Source organism: Anas platyrhynchos, chromosome 8 (genome assembly GCF_047663525.1).
Source record: "Anas platyrhynchos isolate ZD024472 breed Pekin duck chromosome 8, IASCAAS_PekinDuck_T2T, whole genome shotgun sequence".
Classification (NCBI taxonomy): Eukaryota; Metazoa; Chordata; class Aves; order Anseriformes; family Anatidae; genus Anas; species Anas platyrhynchos.
The window spans coordinates 33,793,946-33,816,672 of NC_092594.1; the positions used below are offsets into that span (position 1 = coordinate 33,793,946).

General features: G+C 45.7%; 1 protein-coding gene across 6 annotated transcripts in view; it reads right to left on the reverse strand.

Moving 5' to 3' along the window:
* LRP8 (LDL receptor related protein 8) overlaps positions 1–22,727 on the reverse strand; it is a 167,750-nt gene that overhangs the window by 13,399 nt on the left and 131,624 nt on the right. For 4 of the 6 annotated variants that reach the window (XM_072041414.1, XM_072041418.1, XM_072041416.1 and 1 more), the window contains 3 exon segments: positions 10,064–10,426; positions 3,080–3,202; positions 2,605–2,727 (listed from right to left, as the gene is read on the reverse strand). In XM_072041414.1, the coding sequence (XP_071897515.1) occupies positions 2,605–2,727; positions 3,080–3,202; positions 10,064–10,426 (609 nt within the window). 6 annotated transcript variants of the gene reach the window in all.

A 22,727-nucleotide genomic window follows, 5' to 3' on the forward strand; every position in this document is an offset into this window, starting at 1 on the left:
TACAGTGTCTGCATCTCTGTATCTCAACCCACTGGAGAGCTGCTGCTTTGAGCATATTCTGCCAGGCGTGAGGAACTTCCAAGGGACCTCAGGGTGCTCTCCAGGAGACTCCTCCTTCCCCATGCACTGGATAATGTTGACTTTTCTGAAAGCTCTCTTTGAGCTTTAATAATTCATGCTGGGGGAGTCTCATCTCCCAGGGGCCAGCTATTTTGAAATACTGTACTATTTTCCCCTCTAGCTCCAAGGAATGATCTGTGTGACAATTCCAGAAAACACCGAAGTGCAGCCTGTCAGAGATGCTCCATTACCACTGAGATACAGCCCTCCCACAAGAACCTCCCACACGACAGTCTTTGCTGGCAGCCTGCATCAGCCCAAGTGTGCAATTTCTGAAGCAACAGCCCCCTTCTCTCCTGGGCCCCTCTCTGATCTGAGGCCACTTCTCTGATCCTGTTTTCCAGAGCTGAAATGAAAAACAGACTAAATGTATCCTTTTAACTAGAACTGAATGGGAGGTTCAAGAATGCTGATTTCCTATCAGAAATAACATTATTTGTTGTAATTAACCTATGAGAGAGGTGAAGAGAAAGTCCTTTCCCTAAGTGAGCCTGCTGAACAGAAGCTGTGGGATTTCAGGGATAGTGGGCTCTGGAACAAGCAAAACTGATTTACTTCAATCCTTAACGCAATTTAAAGGCAAATTTTTCATTTAGCTTTTACTTCTTGCTTTCTTGCACACTGCAGGTGAGTAGCACAGCTGAGCCATTAGACCAGTGCTCTTGGAAGAAAATGAAAACAACCACAAGCCAATTAAAGTCAGCAAGACTAGGAAAATATTATGCCAAAAGGAAGCCCAGCTCAGCTCTGGGATGCCTTCACCTTCCTATCAAAGACACACACACACACTGATATCAATAAATTATTAACAGAGCAAGTTCACTAGGCTCCAAGAAGGTGTCCACAGAGTCACATTATGTGTTATCACTGCTCAATGATGGTTATTAATGGGTATCACCTATTCCTGCACTTGCAAAGGCCTCTAGCAAATTGGATCATAAACATGCACAACCACTTTCTGCGAAATACAACAAAGGCAACTAACTAACTAACAAGCAAACCCTCAATGAGATGATTCCCCTGGTTTCAGAGGTGCTTTGTGGAATGGATTTAGAGTCTTTAAATCAAGCATCGGTTCGCTTGCTGTACTTCTCAACAGGAGCTGAGAAGGAACCAGACAAAGACGTCAGCTTGCTGCCCTTCTGCTGGACAGCTGCTCCCTATTACTCAAACATTGGGAACATAATAATCACCTGCCTAAAATAAGACACAGGATGTTCTGCAGTGCTTTTCTGAGGGCTCTTGGAGGGCACTGCAGGGTGTCGCACACAACTAGACAGACACTGAGATGAGAAGCTTGCTCTGCATCTCCTGGGCTGCTGTGTGGATTACCTGGGGCTGGGTGTTACAGTCACAGCAATCCACATCGTTCTGCAGTCTCAAAGGAACGTGTTTCCTTTGGAGATTGTTCTCTGCTCAGCTTCCTAGCTCACGTGACACTAACTGCAGGCAGCCATGGCACCACCGTTAAGGTTGAACCCAGCTGTGCTGTGCTGCTGCCCAGTCTCCTTGGACAAACTGGGCTGCTGGCCCTGTTGTGAGACCTCCACAGACAGACAAGTTGCAACACCCACTCAGAAAGACAGGGAGATGTGGATTAGTGCAGAAGAAAGCAAGGATGTACTGAAAGCACAAGGTAAGAGCATCCTTACTGGGAGCTCACACACACTTTTTGTCTGACACAGAGACTGACAGCTCACCCTGAATGCGAGATATTTAAGCTGCAGGCACTGAGCTCCATGCTACTGGTGCTCCATGATGTGGTGGTGAGGGACAGTGCAGCAGCCTGTCCGAGGCTTTCTGCATGAGGGAAAAACAAGGGTGTTTCAGTGATGCTCGAGGCTGGGGCTGACACCTGCAATGCCCAGGGAGAAGGGTGAGAGAGGCTCAGCCCTCTGGCCTGTGGCTTTCCATTCTGCTGCCTGCCTGCCCAGCAGCAGACTGGGCTTGCATGGCTTGGCTGATCTCAGTAGCCCACAGCTGGCAGGATGCTGCAGACAGAAACCTGCTGCCATTTCTCCAGCAAGCAGCAACAACACACGAATCTCAGAAACGGCTGAAGTCATATCTTAGTGGTTGCTGCCTCTCACGGTGTTGTCACCTTCAGAGCATGTTACCAAAGCTAAATCTTTATGATCTGCTCATGTTACAGGAATTCACAGGTGATTTTGGCAGTGAGGCTAAACAAACTGGTCCATGCTGTGGAGGACACTAGTGTCTGGGAAGTCCTGTGCTCAGCTCAAACATCCCTCCAAGAATAAAAACTGAACTGAGAAGGGCACAGTTCACACTGGCAGATGATCAGACTAGGCTACTAATTATATTCATGTGAAGGGTGAAGAGAGAATAAAGGCAAGGAAAGAGAAGCAGAGTGAGAAATAGAATTAGCAGCTACATGTGGTTACACTCAAAGCTGTGAGCACCAGATGGAGGAGAGGGGAAGCAGTTACAACAGGAGCAACACGTAGAAGGCAAGTACTGTACCACATTCTTTCAGAGGCTCGTCAGACCAGTCCCTGCAGTCTTTATGTGAATCGCACACTTTGCCTCCGTCAATGCACTCTCCACTCTTACACTGAAACTTGCTGGGACTTTCACATGCTGACTCTGTCATGTCGGGCAAGAGAGGAAAGTAACTAAGTTAGATGAGGCTCATGACAACAAAAAGCCTGACACAGAGCTTCAAGAGGGTGTCATTAGCAGAAATGGGATGGGATTAAGCAAATGAACATTAAGCTCGAGTATGATGCAAGGAACTTTTCAAGGCGTGCAGTCTGCCTGGTCAGCACAATCATCTCTCCCAAGCAACCCCTCTGCCAGAACGGCTGAAACCTCTCTGCAGGAAGCAGCCCGTCATGGCACGGAGGAGCAACACAGGCCTCCTCCCTTTGCAGCGGCCACGGAGCTCTCACAGGCTTACACACCCGAGCACGAGGAGCGCAGAGCTGTTTGCACGTACCTTGGACGCAGCCTGCCTCGTCACTGTTGTCAGGACAGTCGTGCACCTTGTCACACTGCTTTGCTCCGTGGATGCAGGTCCCATCCCCACACTGGAATTCATCCGGCCGGCAGGTCACCAGAGCTTTAAAACAACATATTGAAGTGTTAGCCATGCAGGACTTGGAGCTTTGTGTGGTACTTTTTACCTGACACTAAGTGGAGTTTGCAGCCTCCTTCAGCAAATGGCACAGAGCATCAGCTGCTTCCACCAAGCAAGAGAGGCAGCAGCTACCTCAGCCGCTGCCCTCCTGTGCCCCCGACATCCCAGATCAGGCTCTCCACCCATGTGAAGAGGAGCCCCAAAACCCATGTGAGTAGACCCAGTCAAAACAGAACCAGTGCAGACAGTGAAACCTCTCAGGTGAGAGGCAAGAAAGCAAGTGGGCAGCTGAACTTTCAACACTGGAGCCTTTCTGGGCCCTTCAGCCCTTGTGAGAGGCCAGGCTGCATTTCAAACAGCAGCGCAGAGCAGCACGCAGTATGCAAAGGCAACCACTCCTCAGTTCTGCCTTAAAAAAAATTGTATTTAAGCAGTGTTTTGAAACATGCTCAGCCTAAGGTCACTTGCAAGATACATGTACAGTGCCTCTGCTAAAGGCAACGTAGTGTCATGGTTCTGCTCGAGTGGGCAGCCAAGCTCCACCACAGCCGCTCTCTCACTCCCCCTCCTCAAAGAGGAATGGGGAGAAAATATGATGAAAAGGGCTCAAAGGTTGAGATAAGGATGAGAAGATCACACAGTAATTATTGTAACGGGCAAAACAGACTCGGCATAGGGAGACAGTAAGATTTATTGCCTATTACTAACAAGCTAGAGGAGTGAGAAACAAAGGAAAGAAACCAAAAGCACCTTCCGCCCCATCCACCTTCTTCCACCTCCTCCCCCTGAGCGGCGCAGGGGAAGGGGGGAATGGGGATTATGGTCAGTCTACAGCACTTCTTCTCTGCCACTCCTTCTCGGTCACTCTCGTCCCCTGCCCTGTGGGGTCCCTCCCATGGGATGCAGTCCTTGATGAACTGATCCAGTGTGGGCTTTCCACAGGCAGCAGCTCTTCCAGAACTGCTCCAGATGTGGGTCCGTACCACGGGGTCCATCCCTCAGGAGCAAACTGCTCCAACCTGGGTCCCCCACGGGCAGCAGCTCCTGCCAGGTCACCTGCTCCTGCGTGGGCTCCTCTCCACGGGCTGCAGCGTGGAACCCTGCTCCACCGTGGTACTCCATGGGCTGCAGGGGGACATCCTGCTTCCCCATGGTCCTCACCACAGGCCGCAGGGGACTTCTGCTCTGGTGCCTGGAGCACCTCTCCCTCTCCTTCTGCACTGACCTTGGTGCCGTTCCTCACTTCCTTCACTCTCCCGGCTGCTGTGTGGCGCAGCGTTTTTTTCTCTGTCTTAAATCTGCTCACAGAGAGGCGCAAAACAACATCGCTTATTGGCTCGGCTCTGGTCAGCAGTGGGGCCCTTACCAAACACGGGGCAGCTTCTAGATCCTTCTCATAGAAACCACCCCTATGGCCCCCTGCTACCAAAACCTTGCTACGTAAACCCACTACACGTAGTCACACCAGGGATGTAGCTAGCAACACAGACACAGTCACTGGGGTTACTGAACGCCCATGAGCTAACCACAGAGCACTGGAAGGCAGAAGAGCTCTGCTGCCCTGTGGCTTGGTGTTTCTTGGGGTTACAGGCTGAAAACGTCCCCACAGGGTCAGGCCAGACTTCAAGCCTGAAGCACACTTGCCCTATTTAGATTCTTACAGACTCAAAACAGATGTGATGAACAGAAACATTGTGGAAAAAGTAAATCAGGCTGCTGCATTGATCATGCTAAAAGCAGTGGTGTTTCCCTCTTCAAGGTTACACTAAACTGTCCTAGATGGGATCTGACTTGCACTGACAAGGGTACCAGCAGTGGCTGGCCAGTGAAGGGTTCACTGGTGAAAACAGGCTCCTATTCCTGGGACATGTTCATGGCTTATTTCTACCGAGACTGTCTTCCAGATGTTTTCTTAAAATCCTATTAAGGCAGCAAACCCCAGAGAGCTCTTGATTCTAGCCTTTCCATCTTGCTGATTGCAGCCTGGTGCCATATGACAGAAAATCACTGCCTCTGACTAGCTGGAGGAGGTCAGCACTGATGGCACTGCCCGGGAGGTGAGCGCTACGTGGCATGCTTCCCTCAACAATTTGACAAACTGGTCCTAATGCAAAAACTACTACTTTCAGCTAACCCCAAAGAACCATAGACATGCAGAGGGCTGGCGCCAATACCACAACCATTGGTATGCACAAAGGCTCAGCATTGTTGGTGACATCATGCACAGGGTGCAGGATCCAGATTCACAACTGCTGCAGGGGACTGAGCTCTAGGGCACCTACAGGCATTGAAGGGCATGAGACGGGGAGAGCATCAACTGGAGGGTTGGTGGAGGAAGGGGGACATCCTGCCAAAGAAATACACACTATTCACAGGAGAAAGGTTAGGAAACAGCACTGCTCCTTGGAGAGGAAAGCCATATGGACTATACTAATAAAAAGCTGCAAAGCAAGAAAAAAATCCCAAGCAGTAAGCACAATTACGGAACCAGCTGTGTCACCACGTTTCAGCTAATAAACCCAAACACAGAAATGGGAAACCTCAGTGGGACAGCAGCTCCAAGCGTTTGGGAGCTGTTGCTCTAAATGGAGAACAATGAAGGACAGGAGGAAATGAAGCTGTGGTCTGGGAGAAGCACAGACCCCAGATCTGTAAGTGGCACTGAGAGGTCCTGCAGGGAGGCAGAGGCACTGCTGCTTGAACTGGTCCTGCAGTGTGCGACCACTTGCCTGGAGGAAGCCCTTCTGATGGAGAGACCACCTCCCCCAAACACAACCCCAACCTCTTCCAAATTAAACCTTGGTCATTGCAAAGCTTTTCCTGCTGTCTTACCTAAAATTCCCTTACCACAATTATGTTCTTCACCTTCCAACATGAAAACCAGTTTAATTCACCCTTTCTGGAGCGACTTCTACATATGAAGACAGGACAGGATGGTCCTCCATTTCTGACTGTAGGTTTTAGCTCCCCACAGATGTGCCACATGTAATTAAAGCCAACTGGGGCCTTGTCTTTCCTGGAGCAGGAGCAGGTCTCCAGTTTATGAAGTACACCTGCAAGATGTGGCTACAGATTTGAAAGGCAGCTGTTATAAATCCTAATAATTGTCCTCAAAGCTCTTCTAGAAAGCAGTTATAGCCAGATGCTAAGAATAGAAAGGTTTCTAATTCTACAACAAATTAAGAACTTTGCAGGAACTGCAAACATGATGATGCACTAACAGCACAAGACAGAGAAAAATGACTGCACAGTCCCAGCTCAGTTGCTAAAGGGACTGCAAAACACAGAGGTGGGACTTTTAAACATTTCTGCAAAAGGCTCTTGCTTCAAGAAGTGACAGAAAACTGGAAAACAGGCTTGGCTTTAAGGCTCATTTCACTCCAGCAAGGCTGTGGAAGTTCAGATCTTTGAGAAACGGCCCTTGAGCCTCCTAATCAACACCCAAAAGGAGCAGATACGGTGACATCTCTTACTGATCACAAAGGTATTAAAATAGATATACAGCATTTCTATCTTTTGGTGCATTTTTTGGCAGGAGAAGGGAGAATGCTATGTCTATACCTGGCCCAGAGAATGTAAGTTTGAGGTGAGAGGGCCAGGAACCTCGTTATCCTGAAGCTGGGACACAAACTCAGCTGAGCACCATGGGCTATATCCCAAGGACAGACAGGAGCTGGGCTGTTCATCTGCACAAGATGTTCAGAAAACTGCTCTGCTATTTTGGGGGGTTTATTTTATTATGGAATCTCAGCAGTTTTATAGCCATCTTCTCAGCTCTGTAAATCACATACAAAACAATTTACCAAAGCCCTGCTAAATTAACAGGCACACTCGGACACGCTTTTCATTTGCAAATACTGGGCACAAAGCCGTATTGCTCAAATTCAGCAGATACATTCCAGATTCCAAGTCTGAGCCTCTGTTTCTTCTGTCTTCTGCTCCCCTCCCTTTTTTTTTCCCCAAAAGTTAACTTAAGTTCAAGAGAACCCCAGCATTTGCAAAATGCATCAACCCTGTTTTATAGATTGGGAGACGGAGGCACAAAAGTGTGAGGTCAGGTCTTAAGGGATCTGTTTTCTAGCTGTCAGCTGTAAGCATTATTTATTTTCCCCCCTGGATACCCTAACCTGAGTTGCAGAGAATATTTTAAAATATAACCATTCCAGATTTGGAAACTAATAAATCAAACCTAATGTTCATTTTATACATGCATATATGTATTTTTGAATATACATACTGGGGAAAAAAAATAACCACTCAGCATTCTCACACAGCTTCCCTGAAATGTCTCCTTCACTCCTATTTATTTGCTGGTTTTGCTGCCAAAACCTGTTCACCAACTGTCACCCTTCATTCCTGCTCCACTCATTTATCACCCCAAAATAATTACAACAAATAACTGGTGATAGCCTCATGACATGTTTTTTAAAGCTCCCATCCCTCCGTTCTATACAGTGCAAAAACCGTATGATCCCCTTTTGCAAGAGAAGAGGCTACCACAGTGCTGGCACCCTCAGGTTTAACTGAGGGAGGCCCAGCAGTATCTGTGCCATTCCTGCTGCTACGGGGATGGAGCAGTGTCAGGCAGCTGCGACTCCCCATGTGCCATGCACTACGGAGCTAAAAGACAATTTCTGGAAGGGAGTTAAAAAATAATAAAGGTCAATCCCTACACTCTTCACTCCGACAGACAAATGGTGATTTTGTGTTTCCAGAGTGCTCAAATACCACTTTTTTACCACAGGCATGTGCACCCAAGCAACAGCTTTGGACAGGATGGGGAAACAACCTTAGTTTGGACTCTGACCTGGTTGACCCAACAGCTATAGTTGCACTCAGTGCCACAGGCTCTCTGCTGGCTGCTAACTGAGAGATCCCCTACCCACAGAGCAAGCAGTAGCAGGGTTATGCCTCGCAGTTAGGAATCACTGGAGTGATTCCTAATTTGCACAGGTGTAAAGCAGTCAACCCTGTACAGAGGAGCACGTCAGTAACTAAACACAGGGCTTTGGCTCTCACAGACTCCTGGCTTCCTGCTGAAGGCAGCACAAGCAGCTCCCATGCCCATTTCTCCTGGGTAGATAAGCTGCATCTTGTGCCACACTGAGACTCACTGGGGAAAAAACAAAAACAAAACAAAAAAACTACAAAAACTTCAAGCACTGAGTGCCCCCTAGTCAGGGAAATAATGGTCTCAAGTCACTTCTGCCCTCTCTAGCCACATTTCCTCCTTCTTCCACTGGTTGTCAGCACTGTGCCGTGTTGCAGCCACATCCAGCTGCGTCCTCTGCCCCACAGAAGCTGCCCTTGGCAAACCTGGAGGTGCTGCTTGGTGAAGCTGCTCTGTAACTGAGGGCTGCTGTCACAGCCATGCTCCTAGGCCTCGGCAATCTGAGCTCAGCTGGCACTTGCTGGAGTCTGTCAGATCATGGAAAGAAGCTGGGGAATTAAAATTCCTTCCAAGTTGAACAACAGGGCCTGAAAATCCATTTTAGCTACATTCCATCAGAAGTTCCATCTGGAGCTGCTCCCCTCTTGCACCACTTGGGAATGGAAGGGAGCTCCCCTCCCCTCTCCTGGGCTGTGTGACATCAGCCGTCCTGCCAGGGCACCACCGCTGTGACTGGGAGCGCCGCCTGGGTCCCTCCTGACAGGAGCTACGGCAGCTCCCACGGCACCTCCCTGGAGCTGAAGAGAAGCCATCCTACCTGCTCCATCCATACCTGGATAGGAAGGGGTCAACAGCAATTATATCCTTCAGTTGAAGCTGCTCTCTCTCAAAATAAGCTGTGCTTCTCCTGCTCTGCCTTTTAAAATTGTCCTTGGCAATTTTAGAGGCACACCAGGGTTATCTACAGGTCACCCTGGTGCTCTCCTGTCCTGTACACAGTGGTGTACACACTGTACCTTGCCACCTCCTCCTATTGCTAAAGAAGCCAACAAATTCAACTCTGTCTACCTCTGCCCAGAAAAGAGTCTGATCCTTCCTCTCCTGGAGGAGCTGGAAAAAAAGGAACATTTTCTTATGGACCTTTGTAAAAATGTCTGCTTTCTGCAGCTGGCTGCTGCCTTCCTCCCCAGAGGTGGCCCAATGTCAGAGCTACTGAATAGATACAGCTATGTAAATATTTTATTTAATTCCAATCTTGTGATTATGAATATTTTAGCAAAACATTTTGCTCTTATTTTCTTGTCTCCCTCCTCAGATAAGTGACCAGCTTGAACAGTTTAGTGACTAAAAATGGATGAAACATTCAAAATACCACGCACACCAACAACACCATGTTAAATGCATAAAGCCAGCTGAAAAGAAATCCATTATTTATTAGCTCTGTGCCTGTAACAAGCCAAGCTCAAAGCGCATTTCAAACTGGATTCTTCAGAGGTACTGCTCTTGAGTGCCTTGTTCAGTACACTCTAACTTCAGAGGCAGGAAATTAACTATTTTTTTTTGGCTGATCATATATTCCCTTTGGCATTATGACTTTTGACCTCCAGGTTGTGACCCCATTGTGCAGTCTGGGGGCTTTGAAATTTTCTCCCATTTTCCATTCCCTTCCTTTCTAGTGAAACAGATCTTCTATGAAGCACGGAACCACTGAACAGCTCCTTCAACCCCCTCTCTGCATGAAAAAAAAACAACAAAAAAAGAGTGTGGAGTATACCTGACCCTGCTGAGACGGGGACCCAGCCATGCCATTTGGGACACAAACGCTCCTTTGTCAGGCACACAGTTGCTGCTCAGACAGCTCACATCAAAGCCTTGCCTCAAACCCCAGCCCATGGTGCCTTCTGGCTGCCCTCTCCCCCCCAGCAGGGTCCCAAGCCCCTGCACACACTCACGGCAATCCTGCTCGTCGGACTTGTCCTTGCAGTCCTCGTCCCCATCGCACTTCCAGTTGAGGTGGATGCATTCGCCGTTGCCACACTGGAACTCGTGAGCCGCGCAGGTGTTGAGGGCCTTGGCATTGTAGCCGCACTTCTCCACGGATTCGTCCGACTGATCGTCGCAGTCCGGCTGGTTGTCGCACACCCACAGCTCGGGGATGCACATGCTGTTGTTGCACTGGAACTCGTTGGGGTTGCAGGTCAGAGGGGAGCATTTTCGTTCGTCGCTGCCGTCCCCGCAGTCGTTGTCCCCGTCGCACACAAAGATGATGGAGATGCACGTCTTGTTACTGCACTGGAACTCATTGGGAGAACAGGCTGGGGGAGAAAAACAAGCAGGTGAGCTGCAAGGCCTCCAACCTCCCCCTCGCCACCGTGCTGGCTTTAGTACGTTACAAACATCTGAGACAGGGGACAGGAGAGGGCACAAATGCATGACCTCAGCTGTCCTAAACTAAACCACATGGCAAGGAGCAGGTGAAAACACACTGGCCATTGCCCCAGCTGTGCCACGGAGTGCTCCCTGCCTCTGTGCTGCCCCGCAGCAGCAGCAGGAGCGCGCTGACCCAAGTTGCAGCCCTAGTCCGACCTCCCCACCACCCTTCTAGGCTGTGGGCAGCCCTGCAGAAGAAGGGGCAGGAAAAATGGGGAGCCAGTTGCAGCCGTGCCCTGGTGCTGAGGCAGGAGCAGCCCCACGAGCCCTACTGTGTGGGGACCAGGGTGGACAGAGTGGACAGACTGCAAGGGCCAGAGGTGTGCTGGCAGGCGCTGGGGGGGACCCACAGCGCTGTGCTGTGCTCGGCGCTGACACCACCAGCTTCCTGGCTGTCACGAGCACAGAATCAGGTTTGAGGATTTCACAGTGTGCCTGGTTTTGGACATATTAAGTGGGATGTGTAGGGTAAATATTTAGTGAGTCGAGCATCAATTTAGCTGCAATCTGCCAGTGAGGCCCTTTACAACACACTGAATGCCTTCCCTGGAAATCACAACTCAGCATTAACATACAAATGAGACGTTTGTCAGATATGAAGCTGAGCACTGAGTGGAGCACTCTTGTCTGCAAGCCTGATGGACAGCTGAACCAGAGAAACCTGCTTAAATTAAAATTTCAGGTACTCCAATAACCTGCACTTAGCCCTCACTTTATTTCATCAACCAAATGAAAACGAGGGAACCAAAACCCTAGAAGAAATTTGCTTCAAGTACTCTTAATTAGGTGTAGTTTAGTCTCTTAGTTAAATAAATAAATCTCTGCTTCTGCCCTTTCAGATATCTACAGGAAAGTTATGCATTATATAAACTACAAGCAATATAAATAAAATAAATATTTTTTCTAATTGCACTTGGATAACATTTTGTCTTCAACAGCAGAGCTATTTATGGTCACTCCTGCAGAGACCCTGTTACAGCCCCAGTTCAGACGTCCTGGTAGCTGCAAGGGGCAGCGCAGCTCCCAGCAGCAGCCTCGCAGTGAAGCAGCTGATACACGCCAGCTTCACAGCCAGCAGCAGGAACCCAGCGGTATCCTACTGAAATATGCCTGCTTCATACCTGGGAGCACAACTATTTACCTAGCAATTAAGAGTATGTTGTCTTAACTCATTAATTTATGGGGTTGTACACTGATATTTATGTTCTAGTTTGTGAACTCACTGGGCTTCACCTGTCAAACTGAGCAGCCCGTGTTTTCACACCAGAGCATGACAAGATATATCTGCTTCTCCCCTCCTGCCCTGCGCTCGGTCCCGTTTACTCCCAGGTTTTCCAGATGTTCCCGCGTCTGCCAGAGCACAACCTGACTAATGAGAGGAAGAAAAGGTTTGCCTTCCTTGGTGTGACACCAGGCACTGGCTGCAGCCCAAGCTCCATCCAGCAGGGATAAATGGTACAGAGAATCTCAGCTGCAGGCTGCTGTGTGCCCAGCCTTACAGTGCTAATTACACATAACAGCGTGGCCACCAAAGGAGTGCCTGTGTTAGCCACCAAACGCTGGCCAGTCCAGGCAGCTTGCCCAGGCTCCTTCTGCACTCAGGAGGGTATTTTGGGGCTGGAGAGATGCCCTCACTGGGGCATCTGGTTAGGAGATGAATGCCTCTCATAAGGACCTGAAATACAACCACAGCCTGGTGGAAAAGCATTTAAAAAACCATTTTGCATGACAGAACTGAGACCATTAAAGTGCTGCAGCCCACACACAAGTTCTGCTCTTTTTCTTCATTCAGCATACTTTCCTATCCTTAGCCAATAACTCAAAATAAAATGCTCTGTTAATCCCAGCGATCAGCACACAGCTGTAGGACCTAATGATCTCTTCAGATGATGAATAATATGGAACTGCCAAATGGAAATTTAAGGTAAAAGTTATCATCTTACCAATCTATTCAGAAAAGGAACTGAGGAATAGCAGTATTTCTAGGTCTACGTTCAATTTCTGTAACAGATCAGGGCTGAGAAGAATAAATTGTTTTTCTGGCATTATTTTGATCAATCTCAGAAACATACCAACAAGCAAAAATTTCCACAGCCCTTTGATCCCTCGTTTTGGGCAAGGTTATAATGATTTGCACACTGCAGATGTGCATTCATTTTCTTCTCCCCAGCTGTAATGAGCCCATCTCTTTTCCTTCGTTGTTTTCTTGGCCCCACCTCCACCCCTCCTCCCATCTGTACATGTTTCTCTGTAGAAATTTGCTGTACTGGCAAATGAGGGACGGATAAACGCGTGTGGGACACACACAATGGAAGTTTGCACAAAAGCTCCTCCTCCGCACCTAGAGATCCCAGTCCAGGTATAAAATTACTGATAATCACCGTCAGAAGAAAGCAGAAGCAATTCACCTTTTGTAACCTCTTGCGAGGACTTTCTCAGGGAAGCTGCCCTGCTCGGAAGGGGCTGGCTGCTGTCACCATGCCGTGCCAGGGAGGCCACCGGGCTGCCCTAGCGCTGTCACCAGGGCCACCTGCAGACATGGTGCTGCTGAGATGGCTCCTCAGGGTGTGATGCCAGATGGGAGCACTACAGAAGGCTGCTCCAGGCACCTCCTGGTCAACTCAAGGAATGAAAATGCCCTTTTCTTCATTTATAGACCTGACGGTCATCTTTAGGCCAGCTCAAATGGGACAGTTCCTTTGGGGTCGCACTTGCCTTGAGCAGAGACCTCTGTCTGTGTGTGCAGCTGGCTCTCCTGCTGGCCCCCAGAAGGCAGACACTGTCCCAGCTCCTCTCACCCTTTTGTTATCCTCTCTGACAGCTAAAATCCACGGGGCATGCAAGGATAAAGCAGTCTGCAGCTTCCAGCCACTGGGGGACTTGCTCTGGCACAAACAGGCAACGGAGGAGAAAAGCTGCTTACAATCCCGCTGCACCCATGCAAGAGCCAACGCGCTCCTGCTCCCTGGGACCTCTGCTGTGCGGTTTGGCAAACCTAATAAAAAGCAGCACTACAAATTATCTTACATGGGCAGCTGGAGAGATGAGCATGGGGGAATGAAGTCCTGGGGACAGTTTGCTTCACATCTCCTTTCATAAATCTGTCAGGGTACCTGTGCAGTCCCATCGCTACAGCATTTCCCTGCCTCCAGAGCATTTCAACAAAAATGCCTTGAATAATAATTAAATTACCACCAGGGTATCTTTTTTTTGACTCCAGCAATTTGTTTGCATTCTCTGGTTTTGCTACCTGTCCTATTGTGAGCTTACTGGTGTGAAACAAAAGAAACAAATATTAGCTTGCTTTCCTTAGTGCCAAAGAAATTAATAAACGTCCTACTCTCAGGTGCAAAAACTACTGCAAATATGAAGTGATCCCAGTAGAAATATTGTCAAGAAGAAGTGTTTGTCAAGAAGTGTTTAACCAACTGGCTTCAAAGCAGCATACGAGCATAATTACAAAAGCTGTTTTGTAGGGTACTGTAACCCATTAAGATTCTTCACACTTTTAGGAAGCAAAATATCACATCTAACAGGCAGTGGCCTGTAGACAATATACACCAGAGGTACTCTGCATTCATTTCTGCCTTGTGCTAAGGCTTGATGCATACAGCACAAACATCACTATTTTTGCCTTACTGCAATCTTGTCACATCTCTTGAGAATGCAGCAGAAGCAGTCCTTGGAAGGAAGAAAAGAAAGATTGTGGTGGTGGAGTTAGTGTCTCAGTACTGGTTTTCCTCTGCCCTGAGCCAGGATTTAACTGGAGGCTTTAATGAGTAGCCTGGTGTAGCAGCAACAACCTTGGCTCATGGGCTGCACCAAAAAGTTAAGATAATTCTGCCACATGCTTTTTACGTGTTTATAAAGAAAAGTAAAATGCTCTAAGAGTAGAGGGTACTCTTTAAGAACCGTAATTTAAAAAAACAACAACGACAACAAAAAAAACAAACAATCCACCGAAACCCAATCCCCATATTTGTACATAATTTTTCTACAACAGACATTTGTACAAAGCAAGGATCTTCGAATCTGGATAAAAATAAAAATGTGAAATAAGCATTATAGCCAGCTTTAGTAAGAGCTGGGAATGATGTACACTGGACCATTACCGCTTCCCCTGCTAATCTTTAATCAAAGATTTTTAGATTTGCAGTAAGAAGCTGATATCTTATTAATATTTTTCATCCAAAACCTCAGTTCCACTTGAAACTTTATGAATGGCTTTGAGAAAGATAATTATTTGGTAAAATTTGTGGTGAAGTGGATAACAGCAATTACTGACACTGAAGAGAAGAAAATGAGATGAATTATTATGCTGCAGTTTTCTGACACCCTCCCCAAGACAACTGAAAAAAAAACATGTGGCTTATATTTCTTGTTTGCCTAAACCTGAGCAGGGATTCTCTGAAGAATGCAAAGGATGATTTGCACCTACTAACGCTGGCACTGGGGAAACGGAGATCTGCTGTTGATTTATCGCAGCTTGAACACTGGCAGGAGAGGCTGGGGGACTTCTGAAACCCCTGAGCTGCAAGGTTTAGGATCTGAGCTCCTCACGGCTGCAGGAGTGGGATGCCTGAGCTCCATCTGCCCAGGTATTCTGTGTGGAGAGCAAATCCAGCCACCACAGCCCACGTAAATTAATCTCTGAGCGGGACTGGAGATAAGGAGGTCACAGAGTCCAGGCAGTCTGAATTAAGTTGGGGCTCCCAGGCCAGTTACCAGTGCAGCCATAGTGTGGGCTTTATTGACTCAGTATTTATTTTCAGGCTTAATTGTCTCTCTATATTTTGTTTTGTCTGCAGAAAATCAGCGTGCTTACCACATACCCGAATATTTAATACTGATCCTTGGTCAAATACCAGTCTTTAAAGCGTGGATTCATGCCTAGAAGGACAAGTTTCCCATCGAAAACTGCCCTCCAGGAAGGGCAGCAGAAGAGACAGAGGTAAATGAAGATGACCTTGAAGCGCATTGCTCTGAAAAAATGACAGGCCTCCCATGGAGGGAATAATGCAGCTGAATTGCAGTCTCACTACCAGCGGTGGTTGTTGCTATGGTGATTGATACCGAAAAGCCCATATAGATGAAGACTGCAGAAGGAATAGTAATTCCTGATATTGTTCAGATCACTAATGGAGCTAAGGAGCCATTTCACGCACTCTTGCAAATTAATATTTGCACGCACTCGCTGCCTTTGCCACGCTGCTCCCCTCCAACACAAACGAGTTATTTTCCCCCTCTCTGCAGCAGTATTTGCATAGTATTAGTTAATTATAATGGAGCAACCAGATGCCAAAGCCCCTGCTGATAAATAATGGTTGGTTCAAAAATGTATTTACTGTTTTTGAATATATTTTTGGACAATCATATATTCATTCCAAGTGATTTAATTTTCTCAAAATAGAATTCATTAGGACCCCACAATTTATGGAGAGAAGCAGCTTATGTACAAAAGATATGCATGCTCTGAATTTCTCGTCTTTATTTGTGTGCAATAAGACTGCTAAACTCATACGTGCAGTCTCCTCAACTTCATTCCACACTGGGGAAGTGTTATGAAGTTTATCATTTTTATTCTGGCTAAAAGACTGAAAATAACATCAAAGTAAGAACAAGTGAGGCATAAAATAAAGCAGCTTTGGGGCAGGGGAGAAAAAAAAGGATGGTCAGAATGCCTAAGGCTGGCAGCTTTTTGCTCAAACCATAGACACCCCACAAGGATGTTGTAAGAATAAAGACCTATCGTTACTCTCTTATATTCTGACTGAAATTTAAGCAGCTGAATCCGATTGGAGATGTTTTGTACTTGCCAAAATTTAAATGGAAAAAAAATAATGTTGGGATGCGTTTAGTGGGTTTCTGTTCTGACTCTGAAAACTGGAACCTGTATGGGACACGCTCACCCTTATTCTCTCAGACACAACTAGTTTATTAAAAAAACAATTTTTCAAATTAACACCAATTTGGCAAATCCCTCAGAAACATCTAGTAACATCCATGCAACTAGCAGCTGCTCTGATATTATCATACAAACTCTGTATTTCTGAGGAATATCTGTAGTATCCAGCAAGCAGAACAGGGCACTGCTGCCACTGCCTTGATCCCGTAACAGTACACACAAAAACCCCACATTACTGTGTCTGCATGCCTCTAGGATTCAGTCACATGCCCTGTGGCTGTAAGGGTTGCCTGCACAAACCTTTCTGCATGATCTGCGGTTCATTTTGTCATTGCAGAGTTTAGACCTCAGATACTTTCCTAGGACTGGCTCACTCCATACATTTCACCTTCTGTCCATTGGGCACTTTACCCTGTGCTCACACAGACATGCACTGTCCTCGCATACCTTCCTGTTTTACCCATTGCTTTCCGGTTTCTTACGTCCAGCTCAGGAAAAGGATTGCACCAGAACCTTAAAAGCTACACTTTGAAGTTAAAAGGCACACAGCTATGTTGCTGGCCTGTCACCACCTCCTTACCCACACATTCTCAGTCAGAGAGATGGCAGCAGTTGAAGCAGTTGGAAAAACAGGACTCTTACACTGCCACACCTAGGAAGGGGAGCCTGGGAGTTTGTTACAATCCCCCATACTTTGCTTTATTGAATGCAGATAAGGAAGGAGGGAGCAGCAAGTGACACTGCAAAGCTCCACGCACTACTTATGCTTGCACAGCTACTCTCACGTCATCCTAACTGTGCCTATCTCAAAAGCACTCGCAGGGGAAAAAATCCCAATTCTTAGGTACAAGCCAGTTAGTTGATGGAATCATTGACAGATACGTCAAGGACAGAGCAGAGCAAAGCCACACTGGCCACCCTGAGGATATGTTTCTGAACCAGTGGGCCAAACAGGTAAGGCAGAGCTGGTACACAGAGAAGCCTGGCTTCAGCCTGATCTGGCAGTGCCAGCAACTGAGGGCTCACAGGTTTTAATTCAGCTGAGTAATGAGGGACAAAGCAGTGCTCACATTAGAAGCAATGAGGTCACAGCCCCATAAAATCTCCCCTTCCACTGATTTAGTTTGCTTAACGGGAATTCTCTGCAAGAGGAGATATTTCTTCTTATTGCAGTTGCTTTCCTATTAGCCTTAAATATTCACTGCATTTAGCACACGGCACTGTTAACTCTTCCAGAGCACAAACAAAGGAGTTGTCACAAACCCTTCTGTAACATCTCATGTCCCCAGCTTACCCAACTGGCTCTCACATTTCTCCAGGATCAGAGATCCGAAATGAGTTTGAATGTAGGTGCAATAACAACCAAAACGATGCCTTTGAAATAAAACAGTTTGCAAGACATCTGATGTGAAGAGATGAGTACTTAAAAGAAGCAGCATAGAGGATACACCGAGACAAGCAGCAGAATTCAGCATAGCCAGACTGAAGGTTATGAATATAAGCACAGACCACATAGACCATGTCTACAAAGACAAGACCACAGAGGTGGTTTGGGGAAGGGGAGAGACCGACAGCCTCTTTAGGAACAACCATCTCCTAATGATTTCTACTTCTGTCATACCAGGGGCACAGCTATTATTTGATTTAAGTAGTGGACCCAAATAACAGACCCACAGTCCCACCCAAATATGGCAATCTTGTTTAGAAAAAATGCTTTAGATTTTCTACTCGTATGGAAAATTTAAGCACTGAGTGACACTCACAGCAGTTAAAAGTGTAAGTGCCGTGCTAACTGCACTCACTTTAATACTATTGAGATTTCTGGGACATTAGGATTTGCCCTTCCATTTCTACTGCTTTGAAATGGAGGCAGTACTTTGCTGAATTTCAGCTGAGATAGTGAATCAATTGTACTGCACAAGCATTTATTTTAAACTTTCTGGAAAAAAGAAATAGAGTTAAGTGCATTTTATGAGAGCTAAGCCTCCCAGCTACATTGTATTAAAGAAACAAACTTCTTTTCAAAATGTAAGCAAAACCAATCCAACCATTTTATCTTCCCCTGTTTGGAAATGGTGTATTTCAGCTATGAAGTTAAATTTCTAAGGCTGTTTTATCCATTAACATGACTCACAACCCCCCTCCCCATCAAACACTACATGACCCTCTCCTGCGTAGGATTGTACTGAGTTCAAGTTAGCTGATTCTGATTCAGTTTTAAAATCATATGCTCAGGAAGCATAACTGTTAAGCACTGCTTAATTAGTGAAACATATGTACCCATGGCCACTGAAGGATGGAACTTCTACCCACGTATCTGCTGCCATCATAACACAATTGTTGGCACTGACATTTACAGGAGATTTCCCTTAATAAAACTAAACAAATTCCTGCTTTTTGGATGAATAAGCTCAGAATTATAGCTCTATTCTTATGAAGAAAGCACTTTAGGGACATAAAATACAATCATATCTGGCAATAAGGGATGCAATTTCTTGGCTATTTCAACTCCAAGAGCCCTAACTGTTGAAAGATAGATAGAAGATAAACATCAACTAAACATCTGCCCAGAAGATAAACATCAACTACAGGCCAAATTTTGCTCCTTTGACAGTATGACTTATGAGATGGGAAAGAAGGATCAGAGACAACTTCTCCATTTAAAGTCCTGAAAGAATAGCAGGAAAAAAGCTTTTGTGTGTGCACATATAGCACTAAGCTTTGGTTTCAGCTAACCATTACGTTTATTTATTTATTCTTAATAAAAACATGTATTTCATACCACTCTTCCAGAACTCTGTAAAAAACTGTCATTTGAGATATGTAGGAATACCCACGTGTGAGAGTGTTTGCAGTTTGTTCTCTTCGCATCTCCTCTTTTTTCCCCAGTGTACCTTTGCAGGAAAACATTGTAGAAGTAGAACATTCTGAATTGTCTTATTTTATGTGCTGTGCTTCCTTCTAGCATGTGTTAAAGGATAAATTATTCATAGAACATACTGATACGGACAATTTATCTGAAACTGAGGGATCAGCAGTGTGCAAATGTGCATAGGTGACCACCAAAGCCTGCTGTGGTGAGCGAGACACCGCTCAGTACTGGGACACTCCATTTGCAGAACACTGCATGTGTCTCTTCCTTCTTACACCTGAACTAAAGAGTCAGCATCAGGGGAAACAAAGCCATTTTGCCCTAACCTACTGCAGATAGAGCCCTGACACAGGTCAGGCCATGGCTTTCACGTTTAATTCTTGCCGTTTATGATGATTATCTTACCCTTAACCTTAAGTTGATACAGGATTTTCCATTTAATTACAACAAGCCCCCATTGCATTAACAATGAAACTACCTTCACTTTTCCTGTAAGAATGCAATTAAAGGTAACTACCAAGCTCTTTTTGCTTGCTAGTTTGTTTTGAAGGAACTCAGGACAAATATGATTATGGGTTGAGATTTTTCCAATGTAACAATGGGGATTTTTCTGCAATTACTGCTGCTTTTGAAGGAGCTCTAATACTTTAAGCACTGATAAAGTGGCAGCTGTACATGTTTAATTTCTGAGAGCCAGGGCATAATGCACAAGCATTAATCCCTCCAGCTGTCCAGTAATTAAACATCATGTAAAACCCAGAAGATATCATTGCTGTGCTACCTTATCTTATTTATGAAGGACTTTCATTTGTTAAATCTATAGTAATTTTCTTTCCATTTTTTGGAAATAATTGTAGATTCCTCCACCGTGGCAAGTGTATTCAAGTTACAGTTACTTTTTATAAAAATGCCAGGAATTTCAGGCTAGCCATGCTTCTTTCCACCACATGCTGAAATAATCATGGATAATTGTATTAGACAAATATTCCTTCTTCAAGCACAAATGCAACAGCATGAACTTTAACCCCATTTAAACTGGTGAGTTTCTCAGGAAGAATATATAGCAAAATCCGATCCTTTGGGTTTGGTTTCCCTCTGAACTGACTGAGGAACATTACACCGCTGTGTGCCTAACCTGTTAGTGAAGGCAACAAACTGAATTCCTACCTTGGATGAAAGCATGTATTAATCATGCCGCAAAGGAAGACAAAGTTAGTGCTACATTACCACCAAGTAAAACTCTCTCTCTAGGATCTGTGTAGAGCTGGCCTGAAGAGGATTAGTATGGTCAAATGCCCATAGATGGCACTGGAAGCGTGACTCTTAGATGCAAAACACAGGCACCTTTACTGCATCCAGAAGAAAATAATGAGATGACAGGATGCTCCTTACCGCTACACGATGAGACAACTTGCCGGTCAACAGAAAGGTCACATTTTCTAATTCCTGTGGGCACAGATACAGGAACACAGTGCAGAGTAAGGTGGCTTTAAATCAGCTTTCCCCACTTCAGCTGGCTCATCACCAGGTGGATCTGCTAGAAGGATCAGGCCAGCTTTAGTCTGCTTGAAGTTTTGCTTTCTGCCAATAGCTCTCAGGTGATGTGAGCGCTATTGTGCAGGTTATTGCAAAGAGCGGATTCGGAAATTTTTCTGCACTTGGATCCTCCAAGAAAAGGACCACTTGCTTCTGAGCACTGCTGCTTTTTACAGAGAATCACACATGTGCCTGGAGCTTTGCCAGAAAGCAGTTAAATGAGAAGTTCCTGCCCTGAGGGGCTGAGAGATGATATACAGCATGAAAACCTGGAGGCTGTGAGCTACCAGGGGAAGGACATGTGGCTTACAGCTGGGCAAGATTCTGCTTACTGTTGCCTCCCTCATTAATTTAAGAAATATTACCCAGTTTGCTCAATTTTTATCTGGCATATTGTCACTCGAGACTGAAAATCCAGAATTAATTCTAAGATATACAGTGGACAACTGGAAGCTGGAGTATCAGTCCAAAACTCACTTGAGCCAGCAGAAGTCTCCCTACTGACTATCAGACAAGTGAAAAATGAAGCTCATCACTGAAATGAGTAGGAAATCTGGGGAAGAAGTAAAAAAAAAAAAAAAAAAAGTTACAGGAATGGGGCTATCATGTGAAAATTAAAATTAAGGCATAACTCAGTCTCTGCTGCTGTCAGTGAACGCAGCTCTACTGCTTTTTCTTAAAATATCTGAAAAAGCAGAATATTCAAATACTGCATTAGGAAGACAGGCACCCACATCCATAAAGATTCCTAACTTGCTTAAAGCTCAGCAACTTAAAGGTGTATTTAACAAAGTTGTAGAGGAGCTGGGACAAGCATCACCTGCAGGGACCAGCAAGTTCAAAGAGGAAAGCAAATTGATCTTGCAAAGTACACAGCAAAAATAGGTGTGAGATATAAGTACACAGCTATTAGATCTAAAGATGTGGGACCCGCGAGTTACTGAAGCATGCTCAGGTTAAAAGAACATCCTCCAAGTGCAAACAACTTAGTGCCACATAAGCAGAGATTTATGGGTTTCATAAATGCTGTGCATGTTTGCATAAAGGCCTTTTTGGGAACAAGGAAACACATGGAAAATGGAAAAAGGCAAAAACACACAAGAATATGTTTGAGAAGACCTTGCTGTCTCATATAACACAAATACAGTTATTTTCAGTTACAGCAGAAGATACCCGCAGTAACAAGGTTGTCCCTGTTGTGAGATTCTTGCAGAATTCCTGGCTCTCACCCTGGCCCAATGTTAAGAGACTGGTCTAAGTGTGTCCTTTCTTATGTGCACAAGTTCCCATGCAGTGCTTTATCTCCGTGCTATAATTAAACTGAATAAATTATGGTATGGGAAATTAGCCTATCAAAGTACCAACAAATACAGCCTTTCACTGTATCTGTTACAAAAGAAGGGAAAATTGAATGCACTTCCAGCTCCTTATCTGCAGGACACAATTTCTAACTGGATGCAAAAACTGGTCCAGGAGAGAACCAGTAACATGATCAGAAGACTCGGGACCTGTATATTGCTCTCTCTCTTGAGCATCCTACACAGCCCACTCAGGAGGAGCAATAGACATGCCCATTGAAGGAATGAAATGCCCATTTCAGCTGTGATGGGATGGTAGTACTTCCTTTTTTAAAGCCATGCTGAAATTCTCTGCATTCCTGAGCAGCTGACAAAACACTGGTCATTGTCTTTCTCAGCAGAGATTTAACAAGTTCTGCAGTAGTTATTGAAATCCAGACTGCCCCTGAGCTGTGATGCTTTAATTACAGTCTCTCACATTCAATTTCTCTTTTTAGACTCAGTAAACGTGTTCCTAAACTTATCCAATCTACTGTGAAGAAAGTTAAGGTACATCAGGAGCCGGCAGCCTTGAC